This window comes from Cervus canadensis, chromosome 13, assembly GCF_019320065.1.
Source record: "Cervus canadensis isolate Bull #8, Minnesota chromosome 13, ASM1932006v1, whole genome shotgun sequence".
Taxonomy (NCBI): domain Eukaryota; kingdom Metazoa; phylum Chordata; class Mammalia; order Artiodactyla; family Cervidae; genus Cervus; species Cervus canadensis.
The window spans coordinates 46,394,971-46,416,425 of NC_057398.1; the positions used below are offsets into that span (position 1 = coordinate 46,394,971).

General features: G+C 36.1%; 1 protein-coding gene across 1 annotated transcript in view; it reads left to right on the forward strand.

Moving 5' to 3' along the window:
• Positions 1–21,455, forward strand: part of CATSPERE (catsper channel auxiliary subunit epsilon) — a 144,756-nt gene that overhangs the window by 35,500 nt on the left and 87,801 nt on the right. Inside the window, exon 6 of the mRNA XM_043486222.1 lies at positions 7,955–7,979. Coding sequence (XP_043342157.1) covers positions 7,955–7,979 — 25 coding nt within the window. The remainder of the gene's footprint in view (positions 1–7,954; positions 7,980–21,455) is intronic.

Sequence of the window (21,455 nt, forward strand, 5' to 3'; positions counted from 1 at the left end):
TTATGACTTGTTAAATATTCAGTGTTTTTCTGCTTCCACATAAACGTTTGTATAGTTTTTCTCTTTTTACTATGTAAATCTGATAGATAATAGTTATTAATATTTCCATATTAATAAACTTGTATTTCTAGAATAAGCCAACTTGGTCTTGATGAATTATCTTTCATATACATTTATAGATTCCATTTGCTAATATTGTTTAGGTTTTTATGTGTGTGAATATACATGAGTGGGAGTGGCCTGTGGTTTTACACCCCTTGTATATCCTTTAATATGTCTGATGCCAAGACTATACTACACTCATCATGTAAGTTAGGATTAGTCTTTCTTTTCTATTCTCTTCCCTTGTGGCTCAGCTGGTAAAGAATCTGCTTGCAATGCGGGAGACCTGGGTTTGATCCCTGGGTTGGGAAGATCCCTGGAGAAAGGAAAGGCTACCCACTGCAATATTCTGGCCTGGAGAATTCCACAGACTGTATAGTCCGTGGGACCGCAAAGAGTCGGACACAACTGAACAACTTTCACTTTACTTCTATTCTCTGAGAGATTTTATTTAATATTGGAAATATATGTTCCTTGAATATTTGATGGTAACTTGCATAGAAATCTATCTGGATCTGGATTATTTGAGTGTGTGGGGGAAGATTTTCTAACTATTAACTCAAATTCTTTAATGGTTAGAATGCTACTTTGGAGTTCTAATTCTTGTAAAAGTCATTAGTGTAGTATTTTCCAGAAATTCTTCCATGTCTTCAGTTAGCAATGTTAGTATCAATTTTTATGTCATAAAATTTCCCATAATATCCTCTTATATTTTTGTTTAATCTCTGCAGTAGTGGTAGGTGTGCCACTCTTTTATCATTTCTAATATTTTTATTTGTGCCTTCCTTTTGTTTTCTTATTTTTCTTCCTAGAGATATTTTTATTTTATTAGTCTTTTCAAAGAACTATATTTTGGCTTTATTGAGTTTTTCTACTGTTGTCTATTTTATCTCAATTTGTTTTTTTATATTATTTCTTTTTTTGAGTTCGTTTTTCTGAAACTTACTAAATTAGTTATTTAGTCTATTACATAGATTTAAGACTTCCTTTTTTTCAAGTGTATGTTTAAGGAAATAAAATTTCTTCTAAATACCTCTATATTCAAATACACAAATCATAGAAGAAATCAAAAAAGAAATAAAAATATTCATAGAAATGAATGAAAATGAAAACACAACAACCCAAAACCTATGGGACACTGTAAAAGCAGTGCTAAGGGGAAGGTTCATAGCAATACAGGCTTACCTCAAGAAACAAGAAAAAAGTCAAACAAATAACCTAATTCTACACCTAAAGCAACTAGAGGAGGAAGAAATGAAGAACCCCAGGGTTAGTAGAAGGAAAGAAATCTTAAAAATTAGGGCAGAAATAAATGCAAAAGAAACAAAAGAGACCATAGCAAAAATCAACAAAGCTAAAAGCTGGTTTTTTGAAAAGGTAAATAAAATTGACAAGCCATTAGCCAGACTCATCAAGAAACAAAGGGAGAAGAACCAAATCAACAAAATTAGAAATGAAAATGGAGAGATCACAACAGACAACACTGAAATACAAAGGATCATAAGAGACTACTACCAGCAGTTCTATGCCAATAAAATGGACAACTTGGAAGAAATGGAGAAATTCTTAGAAAAGTATTACTTTCCAAAACTGAACCAGAAAGAAATAGAAGATCTTAACAGACCCATCACAAGAAAATAAATCGAAACTGTAATCAGAAATCTTCCAGCAAACAAAAGCCCAGGACCAGATGGCTTCACAGCTGAATTCTCCCAAAAATTTAGAGAACAGCTAACACCTATCTTACTCAAACTCTTCCAGAAAATTGCAGAAGAAGGCAAACTTCCAAACTCATTCTATGAGGCCACCATCACCCTATTACCAAAACCAGACAAGGATGCCACAAAAAAAGAAAACTACAGGCCAATATCACTGATGAACATAGATGCAAAAATCCTTAACAAAATTCTAGCAAACAGAATCCAACAACATATTAGAAAGATCATACATCATGACCAAATGGGCTTTATCCTAGGAATGCAAGGATTCTTTAATATCCACAGATCAATCAATGTAATACACCACATTAACAAATTGAAAGATAAAAACCATATGATTATCTCAATAGATGCAGAAAAAGCCTTTGACAAAGTTCAACAGCCATTTATGATAAAAACTCTCAGGAGCAGGCATAGAAGGAACATACCTCAACATAATAAAAGCTATGTATGACAAACCCACAGCAAACATTATCTTCAATGGTGAAAAATTGAAAGCATTTCCCTTAAAGTCAGGAACAAGACAAGAGTGTCCACTCTCACCACTACTATTCAACATAGTTTTGGAAGTGTTGGCCACAGCAATCAGAGCAGAAAAAGAAATAAAAGGGATCCAGATAGGAAAAGAAGAAGTAAAACTCTCACTGTTTGCAGACTACATGATCCTCTACATAGAAAACCCTAAAGACTCTTCCAGAAAATTACTAGAGCTAATCAGTGAATATAGTAAAGTTGCAGGATACAAAATTAACACACAGAAATCCCTTGCATTCGTATATGCTAACAATGAGAAAACAGAAAAAGAAATTAAGGAAACAATATCATTCACCATTTCAACAAAAAGAATAAATACTTAGGAGTATATCTACCTAAAGAAATGAAAGACCTATATATAGAAAACTATAAAACACTGATGAAAGAAATCAAAGAGGACACAAACAGATGGAGAAATATACCGTGTTCATGGATTGGAAGAATCAATATTGTCAAAATGGCTATTCTACCCAAAGCAATCTATTGATTCAATGCAATCCCTATCAAGCAACCAACGGTATTTTTCTCAGAACTAGAACAAATAATTTCACAATTTGTATGGAAATACAAAAAACCTCGAATAGCCAAAGCAATCTTGAGAAAGAAGAATGGAACTGGAGGAATCAACCTGCCTGACTTCAGACTCTACTACAAAGCCACAGTCATCAAGACAGTATGGTACTGGCACAAAGACAGAAATATAGATCAATGGAACAGAATAGAAAGGCCAAAGATAAACCCACGAACCTATGGACACCTTATCTTCAACAAAGGAGGCAAGGATATACAATGGAAAAAAGACAACCTCTTTAACAAGTGGTGCTGGGGAAACTGGTCATGCACTTGTAAAAGAATGAAACTAGAACACTTTCTAACACCATACACAAAAATAAACTCAAAATGGATTAAAGATCTAAATGTAAGACCAGAAACTATAAAACTCCTAGAGGAGAACATAGGCAAAACACTCTCCGACATAAATCACAGCAGGATCCTCTATGACCCACCTCCCAGAATATTGGAAATAAAAGCAAAAATAAACAAATGGGACCTAATGAAACTTAAAAGCTTTTGCACAACAAAGGAAACTATAAGCAAGGTGAAAAGACAGCCCTCAGATTGGGAGAAAATGATAGCAAATGAAGAAACAGACAAAGGATTAATTTCAAAAATATACAATCAGCTCCTGCAGCTCAATTCCAGAAAAATAAATGACCCAATCAAAAAATGGGCCAAAGAACTAAACAGACATTTCTCAAAGAAGACATACAGATGGCTAACAAACACATGAAAAGATGCTCAACATCACTCATTATCAGAGAAGTGCAAATCAAAACCACAACGAGGTACCATTACATGCCAGTCAGGATGGCTGCTATCCAAAAGTCTGCAAGCAATAAATGATGGAGAGGGTGTGGAGAAAAGGGAACCCTCTTACACTGTTGGTGGGAATGCAAACTAGTACAGCTGCTATGGAGAACAGTGTGGAGATTTCTTTAAAAACTGGAAATAGAACTGCCATATGACCCAGCAATCCCACTCCTGGGCATAATCACAGAGGAAACCAGATCTGAAAGAGACACGTGCACCCCAATGTTCATCGCAGCACTGTTTATAATAGCCAGGACATGGAAGCAACCTAGATGCCCATCAGCAGACGAATGGATAAGGAAGCTGTGGTACATATACACCATGGAATATTACTCAGCCATTAAAAAGAATTCATTTGAATCAGTTCTAATGAGATGGATGAAACTGGAGCCCATTATACAGAGTGAAGTAAGCCAGAAAGATAAAGACCATTACAGTATACTAACGCATATATATGGAATTTAAAAAGATGGTAACGATAACCCTATATGCAAAATAGAAAAAGAGACAGGGATGTACAGAACAGACTTTGGGACTCTGTGGGAGAAGGCGAGGGTGGGATGTTCTGAGAGAATAGCATTGAAACAAGTATACTATCAAGGGTGAAACAGACCACCAGCTCAGGTTGGATGCATGAGACAAGTGCTCGGGGCTGGTGCACTGGGAAGACCCAGAGGGATGGGATGGGGAGGGATCGGGATTGGGAACACATGTAAATCCATGGCTGATTCATGTCAATGTATGGCAAAAACCACTACAATATTGTAAAGTAATTAGCCTCCAACTAATAAAAATAAATGAAAAAAAAATGCTCTGCCTAAAAAAATAAATAAATAAAAATGTCTCATAATTGTAATATTTCATTACTGCTCGAAAATAATAGTCTAAGAGCCATTATAATTTGTTTGGCAGATGAGTTGTATAGGAATGTATTTTTAATTTACAGACATGAGTCTTTTAAATTATTATTTTGTTACTGAATTCTAACCTAATTTTATTGTTATCACAGAAATATTAGAATCAAATCTTTGGCCTAGCATGTAGTCAGATTTTATAAATGTCTCATGAGTACCTAAAGAAAATATATTTTCCTATTGTTGGATGGCATATGCTATTTATGCCCAGTAGGTCAGTTGTGTTAAGTCTACTGTCAAATCTTTTGTACTTATTTGACTCATTATTGAGTTGATATTGGCTAAAATTTCCCACTATGGTGATAGACATGACACTTTTGCATGTAGGTGCCTAATTTTTTGCTTTATACTTTGAGGGTATCTTTTAGGTGCACATAACTCTGAATTATTAAGTTTTTTTTGAAGAATTGAAACTTTGTAGTGACCTTGTTTATCACTTGTAATGCTTTTCTCCTCTTGTTTTGTTTTATGTTATATTAATACAAAATCTCTTGTGGTGCCACGTAAGTTCTAGGATTATTTGTTCTAGTTCTGTGAAAAAAAATGTCATGGATATTTTGATAGGGATTGCACTAAATCTGTAGATTGCTTTGGGTAGTATAGCCATTTTAACAATTTAAAAATTAACAATTAAGTTAACAATTAACTCTTCCCCTCCAAGAAGATGGGATCTTTCCATTCCTTTAAATTATCTTCAATTTACTTTATCAAGGTTTTATAGTTTCCAGTGTATAGATCTTTCACCTCCTTGGTTAAGTTTATTCCTTTTTTTTTTTTTTGATGAGATTTTCAACAGGATTTTTTTTTTTAATTTTCTCTTTCTGATATTTCATTGTTAATCTAAAAATGCAATGGATTTCTGTGTATTAATCTTTTTATTCTGCTAGCTTATTGAATTGCTTTATTAGTTCTAATAGTTTTTGTGTGGAGACTTTAGGGTTCTTTACATAGAGTATCATGTCATCTGCAAATGGTTTTACCCCTTTCCTTCCGATTTGAATAACTTTTGTTTATTTCTCTTGTCTAATTGCTGTGAAGCTGTCTTATAATTCTTCACTTCCAAAATCTTCCTTATATTTTCAGTCTCTATTTTGAACTACTCATTTTGTTCTTATACTGTTTTTCTAATTTCATTAAATTGTTTTTTGTTGTTGTTGTTCTCTCATAGCTCTCTGAGCATCTTTAGAACCATATTTTGAATTCTTTGTCAGGCTATTCATGTAATCCATTTCCTTAGGATTCATTGCTTGAGTTTACTGTGTTCCCTAAGTGGTGTCATGTTTCCCTGATTCTTCACTGTCCTTGTAGCCTGTGTAGGTGTCTGCACATTTGAAGAAGCAGTCACCACTTCCAGCCATCATAGACTGACCTCACTAAGAAAAGACCTCCACCTGTGGTTGTGCATGCTAAAGCATGCTGTGACCACCTGTCTAGTGGTATGGGGTGTCATGTGCAGGGGCATGTGCTGGCTCTGGATCCGGTGGGGTACAATGTCTCATCAGCTCAGCCCACTAAGGTCCAGAACATTGACAGTTGCATGGTGTTTACCAAATGCTGCAGGGTGTCTACAGTGACTGCAAGGGCTATCATAGTTAGTCCTCAGCAGTGCCTCCAGGTACAGTAGGTAGGGACCAGAGCAGGCAGTAGTGGTGGCCCAAGCCAGCACTCTGTGCATCCTCAGCTTCAGGGGTTAGTTTTAGGTGCCTGTGTGCTGACAGGGGATGTTTTTTACAAACTCTGTACTTTTTGAACTTTGGACATATCCGCCTATCAAGATTTTTAGTACTTAGTTTGAGTAGCTTTCTTCTATATCAGATTGAACATATGAAATATTATTTTCATCATATGGTTTTAGGAACTTACTGCATGTACATTTACTGATTCCTAAGACATCTTCATTTTATTTTGTACTTAATAATGTACTAAGCACTATGCACAAAGGAAACACAATCCTGAGTCATTGATTTTTAGAGATTATGTGATTTTAAAAATAACAGCTATCTTTAAAATGAAAAATTACTTTCTAAAAAACATATAAATAAACATACAAGTAAATTTGCTTCATTCAGAAAATTTACACTGAAAGGCCATAGATGAAACATTTGGAATGCTAACTGATAAATTTTGTCTTAACATAAATTAAAACATGTAAACTCTATAGACTTTTTTTTTTTTTTTTTTGGCCATGCATTGTGGTATGCAGGATCTTAGTTCCTGGAGCATGGATTGAACCTGTGCCCCCTGTAGTGAAAACAAGGAGTCTTAAACCACTGGGCCGTCAGGGAAGTCCCTAAACTATGGACTTTTTAATGTGCATTGATCATGTCAAATTAGCTTACAGTATTATTCAGGAAGAAGTATATAGATTCATGCCCCTCAACAAAAATTATATTTAATTATGGACATGAGCTTTTTTTAAAAAAAAATTTAGCATTTAATCATTTATGTGTCCATAATGGAATATAAGGGCTTCCCAGGTGGCTTAGTGAGTAAAGAACCCACCTGCCATTGCAGGAGATGTAAGAGACACAGGTATGATCCCTGGGTTGGGAAGAGCCCCTGGAGGAGGACATGGCAACCCATTCCAGTATTCTTGCCTGGAGAATCCCCATGGAGAGAGGAGCCTGACAGTCTTCAGTCCACAGGGTCACAAAGAGTTGGACACGACTGAAGTGACTTACACACAGTGGAATATAAACAGAATATTCTTACTCTTTGGGAGAAAAGTTATGACCAACCTAGACAGCATATTAAAAAGTAGAGACATTACTTTGCCAACAAAGGTCTGTCTAGTCAAGGCTATGGTTTTTCCAATAGTCATGTTTGGATGTGAGAGTTGGACTACAAAGAAAGCTGAGCGCCGAAGAATTGATGCTTTTGAACTGTGGTGTTGGAGAAGACTCTTGAGAGTCCCTTGGACTGCATGGGGATCCAACCAGTCCATCCTAAAGCAGATCAGTCCTGGGTGTTCACTGGAAGGACTGATGTTGAAGCTGAAACTCCAATACTTTGGCCACCTGATGTGAAGAGCTGACTCATTTGAAAAGATCCTGATGCTGGGAAAGATTGAAGGAGGGAGGAGAAGGGGACGACAGAGGATGAGATGGTTGGGTGGTATCCCTGACTCAATGGACATGAGTTTGAGTAAACTCCGGGAGTTGGTGATGGACGGGGGCCTGATATGCCACACTCCATGGGGTTGCAAAGAGTCAGACACGACTAAGCAACTGAACTGAACTGATGTTGAAAGTAGATTATTTAACTGAATATTTAGGATGCTGTTTACTGAAATATGATTTCTCTTTTTCCCAACAGAAATTTTGTTCACAATTTAACCCAGGTAAAACTTTTTTTAAGTTTTTGTATACTTCTTCACATATTACCACTATATTATTTCTCTCTTCCATATTTACCAAAAAAGGAATTTTCAAAACTAATTCTCAACAAAATTTACTTAGAGCAGAGGTTACTCAAGGTATGGACTAAGATCCCCTAGGTCTTCACAGGCCTTTTGAGGAGGTCCACGAGGTCTACATTTTTCCAACTACATATCTGAATAGACCCCCCATATACTTCCACCAGAATACCATATACCAACAGCTTGAATGTAGAAGCACTGATGATAATCCAGCTGTTTCTTATTAAGCCAAATATTAAAGAGATTTTACAATGTAAAACAACCATTTTTCTTACTATTTTTCTTGGAAAATAATTATTTTTTTCATAAACATGTTGCCATTTCCTACTCCAGGGGATCTTCCTGACTCAGGGATCAAACCCGTATCTCCTGTGTCTCCTGCACTGGCAGGTGGGTTCTTTACCACTAAGCCACAGAGGAAATCCCCATAAACATGTTAGTTAATATTAATATATAATGGGTTTATTGTAGATGTTAAAATAAATTAATAAATAGCCTTAAATAGTCTCAACTTTAATTTGTTATATGGTAATAAATATTGATAGGGCTAACTGACATAAAACAAAAACTCTGAGATTCTCAATAATTTTCAAGCCTATGAAGGAATCTTTGAGATCTTTGAGATCTTTGAGATCAATCTTTGAGATCAAAATCTTTGAGATCTTTGAGATCTTTGAGATCAATCTTTGAGATCAAAAATTTTGACATGTGGGTTAGAGGCTGATTTTAAGTATGACAGAGAGATGTATTCCAAAATTTGAAAACTGAAATAAGGTGGTAATATTTGGATATTAAAGCTCCATAAATATTTTCATTTTTTCAAAGCAGTGATATAATGGAAAGAAGAGGCAGAATAATAATAATAATAATAATAAATAAAACTTTCTGTATTCGATCAAGATAGCTGAATGAGCTCATGTGTCCGTATGTATCCCTACCCCAATCCCAACTGATATTATAGGGTTATTTACTAAAGCTATAACAATGCAAAAAGAAGAAAGTATTATCAGTAGATAAGGAATTTTAAGATAGAAAATAGAAACTTCTAAAAGTAAAATTTTTATTATAGACCCGAATAATGCAGAATAGCCTCCATCTTACTCAAAACATATAAAAACGCCTTTACAAAATATGTGTGTGCATAATATCAGTGCAGATTTTTATATTAATATTGGTATATGTGCGTGTATAGAATGTAAAAGCAATTAAAGGAATTTCCTAGTTGTCACAAGTCACTAAAGAACTAAAATCCAGAATTAGATAAGGTTGAATTCTGAAGTAAGGTTATTATACAAAATATAAGCCCTGGTAGACAAAAGGTGATGTTTTAACATGTGTATGAGAATAGAAAATGAAGTTTCCAACATATGGGAGAATGAGATGCTGAAATTAACCTCCTTACATGAAGCTAGGATTTATTAAATATCTGTAAAATGGAAATTAGTAAAGCTCCACTCTCTGGCTAGTTGCAAATAAATGATGATACACCCTTTTGGGGACTGTAAACAGACAAGGAGTTACCTTCACAGAGTTTCAGGTGGATGTCCAAGTTAAACTGCCCTCAAGAGGTTGGAGTACCTAGAGCCAAGTAGTAAACTCAAAAATGCAAGTAGTGAAACACATAGGGCCTAGGCAGAAGTGATTATAAAATTCATTTCATAACCAAGAGTGTCTAAGACTGTCTTAGAAAACAAACCCTCTGAAAATAATCTCAAAATAAAAGGTATAAACCACAGGAAAAGACATACTGCCTGAAATATATACATATAAACTGCAGAAAGTTTATACTTTTCAAAACTAAAGATGAGGACCATTTGAAAGATTATTAAATCCATACTTTCTTTGCTCAAAAGATAAAAGAAGGGAAAGAAACAAGAACAAGGGTTATTTGTAATTATACAACATTGAAGAGCATCCTATATAAATGTCTTATGATGAAGAAATAGGCATCTAAAAATAAAAATTCAGGTTAAACAGAAGACTAGATACAGTTGAAAAAAACTGCAGAATTAGTTTTGCAGAATGGAAATCATGCAGAATATAGAACATAAAAATTAAAAGATGAAAAAGAGTTAATAGACACAGAGGATAGACCAAGACAATTTGTCATAAATATGATAGGAGTTCCAAAAGGGAAGAAAAAGAATTAGAGAATTCTTTTTCTCCAATAATTATGGAGAATTCTCTGAGGCTTCCCTGATAGCTCAGTTGGTAAAGAATCCATCTGCAATGCAGGGGACCCCAGTTTGATTCCTGGGTCAGGAAGATCCACTGGAGAAAAGATAGGCTACCCACTCCAGTATTCTTGGGCTTCCCTTGTGGCTCAGCTGGTAAAGAATCTGCCTGCAATGTGGGAGACTTAGGTTTTATCCCTGGGTTGGGAAGATCCCCTGGAGAAGGGAAAGGCTACCCACTCCAGTATTCTGGCATGGAGGATTCCATGGACTGTATAGTCCATGGGTCACAAAGAGTGGGACATGACTGAGTGACTTTCATTTTCACTTACAGACTTTTCTCCACAGTTGAAGACATGAGTTCTCAGACTGAAAAACTGAAGTACCAGATGCAGTAAATAATGAGCAAATGAACTATTTAATATGCTAATACATCTAAATAAGCATTGACAGTCAAATATTTAAATAATGACTAATTTTTTAACAAAATGAAGTTAGAATAGTAGCTAACAAAAATAGAAAATGAAGGAGAATTTGGGTTTGTAACGTCATATCCTTATACATATTCAAGATGAGGATACTGATTAGCTTATATTAAATATGCCAGGAAAAAATTTAGGAAAATTTATTGAAGTAATAGAAACAAGTCCATAATTTTTAAAAAGTAGAGTTCTGGAAGAATTTTTTAAATGCTAACAATTCAATAGGAGATAATAAAAAAGAAAAAGAGAAATTAGAATATAGGGACACAAAAATAAGATTTAAGAAATAATTTAAATGAATTCAGTAATCAAATGTGACTGGATTAAAATCATCTACTAAATGACAGAAATCCCATAAATCTGATGTGTATAAAGTTATATAGTTAAAGATTAACACAACTAGGGTGCCCATTCTTGCCACTGTTATTCAACATAATTTTGGAAGTCCTAGCCACAGCAATCAGAGAAGAAAAGAAATGAAAGAAATCCAGATAGGAAAAGAAGAAGTAAAATTCTCACTGCTTGCAGATGACATGATTCTCTACATAGAAAACCTTAAAGATGCCACCAGAAAATTACTAGAGCTAATCAATGAATATAGTAAAGTCACAGGACATAAAATTTATACACAGAAATCCCTTGCATTCCTATACACTAATGATGAAATATCAGAAAGAGAAATGAAGGAAACAATTCCATTCACCATTACAACAGAGGGATGGGATGGGGAGGGAGGTGGGAGGGGGGTTCAGGATGGGGAACACATGTAAATCCATGGCTGATTCATATCAATGTATGGCAAAAACCACTACAATGTTGTAAAGTAATTAGCCTCCAACTAATATAAATAAATGAAAAAAAGAATAAAATACTTAGGAATAAATTTACCTAAAGAAACAAAAGACCTGTATACAAAAAACTATAAGACCCTATTGAACGATATCATCTTTTTAAGATGTCTGTTAAAGATAACACAAACAGATAGAGATATATACCATGTTATTGGATTGGAAGAATCAATACAGTGAAAATGAGTATACTACCCAAAGCAATCTATAGATTCAATGCAATCCTTAATCAAACTACCAGTGGTATTTTTCACAGAACTAGAAAGAATAATTTCACAATTTGTATGGAAACACAAAAGACCTGAATAACCAAAGCAATCTTGAGAAAGAAGAATGGAACTGGAGAAATCAACCTTCCTGATTTCAGACTATACTGCAAAGCTACAGTCATCAAGATAGCATGGTACTGTTACAAAAACAGAATTATAGACCAATGAAACAAGATAGAAAGCCTGGAGATAAATCCATACACCTATGGGCACCTTATCTTTGACAGGGGAGGCAAAAATATACGATGGAGAAAAGACAGTTTCTTTGATAAGTAGTGCTGGGAAAACTGATCAGCTGTGTGTAAAAGAATGGAATTAGAACAATTCCTAACACCATACATATAAATAAAATGGATTAAAGACATACATGTAAGACCGGAAACTTTAAAACTCTTACAGGAAAACATAGGAAGAACACTCTTTGACATAAATCACAGCAAGATCCTCTATGACCCATCTCCTAGAGTAATGGAAATAAAAACAAAAATAAACAAATGGGACCTAATTAAACTTAAAAGCTTCTGCACAATGAAGGAAACTATAAGCAAAGTGAAAAGACAATCCTCAGAATGGGAGAAAATAAAGCAAATAAAACAACTGACAAAGAATTAATCTCTAAAATATACAAGCAGCTCAGGCAGCTCAATACCAGAAAAACAAACAACCCAGTCAAAAAGTGGGCAGAAGACCTAAACAGACATTTCTCCAAAGAAGACATACAGATGGCTAATAGATGAAAAGATGTTCAATATCACTCATTATTGGAGAAATGCAAAGCAAAACTAAAATGAGCTATCATCTCACACTGTTCAGAATGGCCATCATCAAAAAGTCTACAAACAATAAATACTGCAGAGAGTGTGCAGAAAAAGGAACCCTCTTGCACTGTTGGTGGGAATGCAAATTGATATAGCCAGTATGGAGAGTCCTTAAAAAACAAGGAATAAAACTACCATATGACCCAGCAATCCCATTACTGGGCATATACCCTGAGGAAACCATAATTGAAAAAGACCCGTGTATTCCAACGTCCACTGGAGCATTATTTACAACAGCTAGAACGTAGAAGCAACCTAGATGTTATCTGCAGATGAATGGGTAAAGAAGTTTTGGTACATATACACAATGGAATATTACTCAGCTATAAAAAGGAATGCACTTGAGTCAGTTCTAATGAGGTTAATGAATCTAAAGCCTGTTATACAGAGTGAAGTAAGTCAGAAAGATAAAGACAAATGTGGAATCTAGAAAGAAGATAGTACTGATGATTCTACTTGCAGGACAGCAAAGGAGATGCAGATATAAAGAATGGACTTTTGGACACAGTGGGGAAGGAGAGGGTGGGATGATTTAAGAGAACAGCATTGAAACATATGCATTGCCTTATGTAAAATGGATTCCCAGTGGGAATTTGCTGTATGACACAGGGAACCCAAAGCTGGTGCTTTGTAACAACTTAGAAGTGTTGGGATGGAGAGGAGGTGGGAGGGAGGTTCAAGAGGGAGGGGACCTATTATACCTGATTCATGTTAATGCATGGCAGAAACCATCACAAAACTATAAAGAAATTATCCTCTAATAAAAATATTTATTTCCCAAATAACTAATAATAAGTATTATAAATTATGAAATGTTTATAATTCAATTAAAATCAGGAATTGGACAGATATGCTGATAATCAGCACTATTGTTTAATACTGTCTTGAACATAATAATGTAATAAGACAAGAAAAAGAAATTATATTATAAATTTTTAATAGCAATACAGGCTATAAAATACTTAATAAAGGTAACAAGACACAGAACCTGTATCAAGAACCACTCTCAAGTTTGGTTGAATGGATTTTAAAAAGATCATATTTTTAAGTTTCTAACTGGACTTCAGAGTCCAATTTTTCATTGAAAAAATATCTTAAAATTAATATAGAATAATATAGTATAATCTATGTTCCTGGAAGAAAATGAAAATGGAATTCTTTCTTATACCACATACAAAAGAAAAAAATTCCAATTGGCATATGAGACTAATGGAAAGCAAAAAAATATTTGGAGAGCTGGCAAAATCTTTACTATATGGAAATGAGGGAAATCTTATTCAAGTCTGGAAACTAGAGTCTATGAATAAAAGTCATAATTGAAAATGTGAAAATAAAAAACTTCCTTACAAAAGTACCATAAACAAAGTTAGTTTAAACAATGAATAATTATGAAAAATTATACAGCATAGATCACACTACACAGCTAACATCCTTAGTGTTCAAAAGAAACAGTGGGGCATAAATTTTGAGAAATGATCCTGCATTATCTCATACACACTCTATAATCTAGCAATTCTACTCCTAAGTATATACTCAAGAGAAACTCTTGCACTCACCCATCAAGAGACATTTTCAAAAAAAAGGTCATAGTAAAAAAAAAAAAAAGTCATAGTAGAACTTCTCATAAAATTCATCCATCCCAAACAGAAAGAAACCAAATGCCCATTAACAGGAGAATGGAAAAATTGTGTTATTTTCCCATGATGGAATATTAACAGTAATGAAAATGAATGAGCTCAGTTATGAGCAATAACATGAATAAATTCTAGTTACATAATATTGAAGGAAAAAAACAGCAGGTCCAGAGAGTTATCTGATCAAGTTTCAAAAACTATCATATTAATGAAAAATAAACACAGAACTCAGAAAAGTGAGTACCTCTCTGGGCAGAAATAGGGAACCAGAAAAGAAAGAAATGTATAGGTAAATGAAAGATATTTGTAAGCTAGGTCTTGCTTTGGATGCTGGATTCCTGGTTTGGATTTTACTGATATAAAATTTAAGTGCGTAAAAGAGGGTCATACCAATAATGATAGTAACTCATGGACTGAGGATTGTGATTATTCTGTGTCTGTGTTGTTCAATCACAAGTCATTTCAGACTCTTTGCAACCCCATGGACTGCAGCATGCCAGGCTTTCCTGTCCTTCACTATCCCCCAGAGTTTGCTCAAAGTCACATCCATTGAGTCAGTGATGCCATCCAACCACCTCATCTTCTGTCGCCCTCTTCTCCTGCCTTCACTCTTTCCCAGCACCAGGGTCTTTTCCAATGAGTCGAGTCTTTGTGTCAGGTGGCTAGAGTACTGGAGTTTCAGTTTCAGCATTAATCCTTCCAATGAATATTCAGGGTTGTTTTCCTTTAGGATTGAGTGGTTTGATCTCCTGGCAGCCCAAGGGACTCTCAAGAGAGAATAGCATTGAAACAAGTATACTATCAAGGGTGAAACAGATCACCAGCCCAGGTTGGATGCATGAGACAAGTGCTCAGGGCTGGTGCACTGGGAAGACCCAGAGGGATGGGAAGGGGGGGGGGGAGGTGGGAGGGGGGATCGGGATGGGGAACACATGTAAATCCATGGCTGATTCATGTCAATGTATGGCAAAAACCACTACAATATTGTAAAGTAATTCGCCTCCAACTCATAAAAATAAATGAAAAAAAAAAAAAAAGAGTCTTCTCCAACACCACAGTTTGAAACCATCAATTCTTTGATGCGCAACCTTCTTCATGGTCTAACTCTCACATCCATGTATGACTACTGGAAAAACCATAGCTTGGACCATATGGACCTTTGTTGGCAAAGTGATGTTTCCACTTTTCAATACACTGTCTAGGTTTGTCACAGTTTTTCTTCCAAGGAGTGTCTTTTAATTTCATGGCTGCAGTCTCCATCTGCAATGATTTGGGAAAACAAGAAAATGAAATCTGCCACTGTTTCTATTTTCTCCCCTTCTATTATAAGTGGTGGGACCAGATGCTATGATCTTACTTTTTGAAATGTTGAGTTTTAAGCCAGCTTTTTCACTCTCTTCTTTCACCTTCATTTAAGCTGTTTGGTTCCTCTTCACTTTCCACCCTTAGGGTAGTATCATCTGCATATCTGAGCTTATTGATACGTCTCCCTGCAATCTTGATTCCAGCTTGTGCTTCATCCAGCCCAGCATTTCCCCTGATGTACTCTGCATATAAGTTAAATAAGCAGGGTGACACAGCCTTGAAATACTCCTTTCCCAATTTTGAACCAGTCTGTTTTTCCATGTCTGGCTCTAACTATTGCCTCTTGACCCACATACAGGTTTTGCAGAAGGCGGGTAAAGTGATCTGGTATTCCCATCTCTTTCAGAATTTTCCACAGTTTATTGTGATCCACACAGTCAAAGGCTTTAGCATAGTCAATGATGCAGAAGTAGATATTTTTCTGGAATTATCTTGTTTTTCCTATGATACAACATTGTTGGCAGTTTGATCTCTGGTTCCTCTGCCTTTTTAAATCCAGCTTATACATCTGGAAGTTCTCAGTTTGAATACTGTTTTAGCCTAGCATGAAGGATTTTGAGCATTGCCTTTCTGGCATGTGAAATGAGTGCAATTGTGGGGTAGTTTGAACATTCTTTGGCATTGACTTTCTTTGGGATTGGAATTTTCAACTACAAATTGGCACTCACCAAGGGCATTGCCAATGATTGAAAAACAAAGGCATTTTCCATTTGCCTCTACGGAGACTGAACCCCATGATGCTGCAGCTTTTGACTTTCCACAACCCCTGAGGGAGTTCAGGGTGGAGTGAGGCACTCTGTGCTCCAGGGAATCTGGTGGGACAGGTCTTTAGACAGTTGGATATTTTTAGGAACAGATTTTATGATCTCCATCCTTGAATCTCCTCATATCTAGAGAAGCACTAAATCCCTTCATGGTGAAATCAGACCCTTATGACTAACAAAAAACCTTTTGTAAAATGAGTGCTTCATGATATTGAACTCCCCCTTCACTAAAACCTTATATATTGGCCTTTCCCCACTGCCACTTTGGAGCAGTCTCTCAGAACTGCCTGAGATGCTGTCTTCTGGGCTGCAGTCCTCATTTTGCCCCAAATAAAACTTAACTCACAACTCTGAAGTTGTACATCTCTTTTAGTCAACAGAATGAAAACTGACCTTTTCCAGTCCTGTGGCCACTGCTGAATTTTCCAAATTTACTGACATATTGAGTGCAGCACCAAAAGCATCATGTTTTAGGATTTGAAATAGCTCAGCTAGAATTCCATCACTTCCACATTACTAGCTTTGTTCGTAGTAATGTTTCCTAAGGCCCACTTGACTTCAATTCCAGGATGTCCAGCTCTAGGTGAGTGACTATCGTGGTTACCTGGGTCCATCTGGGTCTATCATGGTTATCTGAGTCCTTAAGACTTTTGTACAGTTCTTCTGTGTATTCTTGACATCTCTTCTTAATCTCATCAGCTTCTATTAGGTCCATACCATTTCTGTCCTTTATTGTGCCCATCTTTGCATCAAATGTTCCCTTGGTATCTCTAATTTTCTTGAAAAGATCTCTAGTCTTTCTTGTTCTGTTGTCTTCCTCTATTTCTTTGCATTGTTCACTTAAGGCTTCCTTATATTTCCTTGCTATTCTGTGGAACTCTGCATTCAGTTGGGTATATCTTCCTCTTTCTCCTCTCCTTTGCCCTTCACTTATCTTCTTTCCTCAGCTATTTGTAAGGCCTCCTCATACAACTATTTTGTCTTCTTGCATTTCTTTTTCTTTGGGATGGTTACAGTCACTGCCTCTTATACAGTGTTACAAACCTCCATCTGTAGTTCTTCAGGCACTCTGTTTATCAGGTCTAATCCCTTGAATCTATTTATCACCTGTACTGTATAATCGTTAGAGATTTGATTTAGGTCATACCTGAATGGCCTAATGGCTTTCCCTTCTTTCTCCAACTTAAGTCTCAATTTGGCCAATAAAAAGCTCATAATCTGAGCCACAGTCAGCGCCAGGTCTTGTTTTTGCTGACTGTATAGAACTTTTCCATCTTCAGCTGCAAAGAATGTAATCAATCCAATTTTGGTGTTGACCATCTGGTGATGTCCACGTGTAGAGTTGTCTCTTGTGTTGTTGGAAGATGGTGTTTGCTATGATCAGTGTGTTCTCTTGGCAAAAGTCTGTTAGCCTTTTTCCTGCTTCATTTTGTACTCAAACTGTGTGTTACTTCAGGTACCTCTTGATTTCTTTGCATTCCAGTCCCCTGTGATAAAAAGGACATCTTTTTTTGGTGTTAGTTCTAGAAGGTCTTGTAGGTCTTCATAGTACCATTTGACTTCATCTTCTTTGGCATTAATAGTTGTGGCATAGACTTGGATTACTGTGATGTTGAATGGTCTGCCTTGGAAACAAACCGAGATCATTCTGCTGTTTTTGAGATTGCACCCAAGGACTGCATTTCAGACTCTTGTTGACTGTGAGGGCCACTCCGTTTCTCTCCTGGATTGTTGCCCATACAAGTAGATACAATGGTCATCTGAATTAAATTTGCCCATTCCCATCCATTATGGTTCACTGATTCCTAAAATGTCTATGTTCACTCTTGCCATCTCCTGCTTGACCACATCCATCTTACCTTGATTCATGGACCTAACATTCCATGTTCCTATACAATATTGCTCTTTACAGCATCAGACTTTACTTTTACCACCAGTCACATCCACAACTGGGTGTTATTACTGCTTTGGCCCAGCCTCTTCATTCCTTCTGGAGCTATTTCTCCACTCTTCCCCAGTAGCATATTGGACACACCTACTGAACTGGAGGGGGGTTGGGGAGCTTATCTTCCAGTGTCATATCTTTTTGCCTTTTCATACTGTTGGTAGAGTTTTCAAAGCAGGAAAAATGAAGTGGTTTGCCATTCCTTTCTCCAGTGGATCACATGTGTAAAGTCCAAACAAAACAAAGAGCTCTTACAAATGATAAGAAAATGGTAAGTGCCAATAGAAGAATGTAAAAAAAAAAAACTATGTACACAAAAGCAAATCTAACAAACATGAAAATATGCTGAAATTCTCTTCATCAGGAAAATTCAAATTAAATTAACATTGAAACATCACACTAGTAAAACCTGAACAAGAGAAAGTTACTATTGCTAGAGGGGATCTAGGCCAAAGAGTTCAACTCAAACTTTGCTGGTGGAAAATGTGAAGAGTTAGAGCCTTATTCACATTTTTGGAGAGCAATGCAGAAACATATATTAAAATATAAGATATATATATATATATACATATATATATATATACCTTTGGGTCAATAATCCTACTCCTGGGAATCTACTCCACAGAATTATTAATAAAACCTCTACTATATACTGCTATATGGAAAATGATCTATATTTTGTAGCATTGTAATGTGGTAAAGCAAACCAAAACTGGAGCCACAGTAAATCTCCATTATTATAGAAATTGATCTGTAAATTACAGTATAACTATATCATAGAATATTGTCCAGGCATTATGAGTTGACACTGGAGAAATTCAATGATGCATTCAGTTCAGCTAAGTTGCTCAGTCATGTCTGACTCTTTGCGACCCCATGAACTGTAGCACGCCAGGCCTCCCTGTCCATCACCAACTCCTGGAGTCCACCCAAACCCATGTCCATCGAGTCAGTGATGCCATCCAACCATCTCATCCTCTGTTGTCCCCTTCTCCTCCTGCCCTCAATCTTTCCCAGCATGAGAGTCTTTTCAAATGAGTCAGCTCTTCACATCAGGTGGCCAAAGTATTGGAGTTTCAGCTTCAGCATCAGTCCTTCCAGTGAACACCCAGGACTGATCTCCTTGAGGATGGACTGGTTGGATCTCCTTGCAGTCCAAGGGACTCTCAAGAGTCTTCTCTGACACCACAGTTCATCAGTTCTTCGGCGCTCAGCTTTCTTTATAGTCCAACTCTCACATCCATACATGACCACTGGAAAAACCATAGCCTTGACCAACGGTGTATATTTGAGTGGAAAAAAAAAGAATGTGGAAAGTGTGTATAATGTGATCCAGTTCTTTTTTAAAAGAACATGTTAAGATGCCTCTTTTTAAAAATACATGTATACATGTGTTTGTATAAATCTCTGCAAATTCATAGCATGGAGAAAAATAGGGGAAAATAAATACTAGTTGTTAAATTACGTAGGTTGAGAGAAGGTAGTAAAGGGAAGATAAAAGGGAGGGAAGGAGGGAGGGAAGGAAAAGGGGCGGGAGAAAGAGAGGAAAGAAGGAAGAGCAGCAATATATGGGGGTAATAAAGAATCTAAGGCAAACAAAAACGTTTTCATGTGTACACACATATGTCTGTGCAACTACCTCACAGATCAAGATGTAGAAGATATAGAATGTTTCTTAGGTTAAAAACTTCTACAAATTAGTAAATAAAAGACTAATAACCCATTGGGGCTTTCCTGGTGGCTCAGCAGTTTAGGAATCCACCTGCCAATGAAGGAGATTTGGGCTCAGTCCCTCGGTTGGGAAGATCCTCAGGATTGGGAGAAGGAAATGGCAACCCACTCCAGTATTCTTGCCTTGGAAATCCCGTGGGCAGAGAAGCCTGGCAGGATACAGTCATGGGGTCACAAAGAGTCAGACATGACTTAGTGTCTAAACGACCACCAACACAACAACCCAATAGAAAATGAGCAATGGAAATGAACAGATAGTTCACCAGACAGGACACAGAAATAGAACATGAATATATGGAAAGATGCTCAAACTTTCTCATGATAAAAGAAATGCAGATTCAAACTGCATCAAAATACCATTTTTCATCCATCAGGCTGACAATATTCAAATGTATGACAAATCACATTGGGAAAGCTGTGAAGAAAAGAAGAAATCTCACACATTGCTGATGAGAAGGTATATTGTTAAAACTGCAATGGAGAATAATTTAGCAGAATCCTTAAAAACTACAAATGCATATTCTCTGCAACTCAACAATTCTCCTTTTAGGAATACTCCAAGGTACAAAGTAATATATGCTCAGAGTTGCTCATTCCAACTTTGATTGTAATGAAATATGACATAAACAAATATTTATTAGTAGGTTACTTGTTAAATTATGGTTCCTCCATAATTTGTAATAATATGTAAAATAGTATGAAAAACTCATGAGAGCATTTAAAGATCAAAGACATAACTTTAAGTGAATATAATGTTCAAAAATGCATTTAATATACTAGTATTTACATAAAATGGAGAAAAGTGACATTGGCTAAGCACAAAAATTTTATGGAAATATAAAAGAAACCTTATCAATGGTAGTTACTTGCAAGGTGTGGGAAGTAAGTGACAAAGCATAAGGTGGGAGAGACAATTTTTGCTGTATTTGTAATATAATTTATTTTTATAATAGAATAAAATGTCTATTCAAGAAGAAAGCAATGAAAATAATTAGATCTACATTTACTGAAATGACTATATCAAGTGACAAAAGCCAACTGAGTGTGTGTGTGCTTAATCACTCAGTCATGTCTGACTCTCTGTGACCCCATGGACTGCAGCCCCAGTCTCCCCTGTCCCTGGGGATTCTCCAGGCAAGAATACTGAAGTGAGTTGCCATGCCCTCCTCCATGAGCAGTGTAATTTCGTTTTTGTAAAAAGTGTATGAGTGTGTGGGGAGGCTGCTGTGTCTATTTGTGGGTGCAGAAAAAGACATGTAGGCATTCATATAAAGTTTTAATATTACTTACCTCAGGAGTGTAGAGGATGTTATTACTTCTTTGGATTGTTTCTGTTGTTCAAAACAACACACACTAATTTTGATTTTT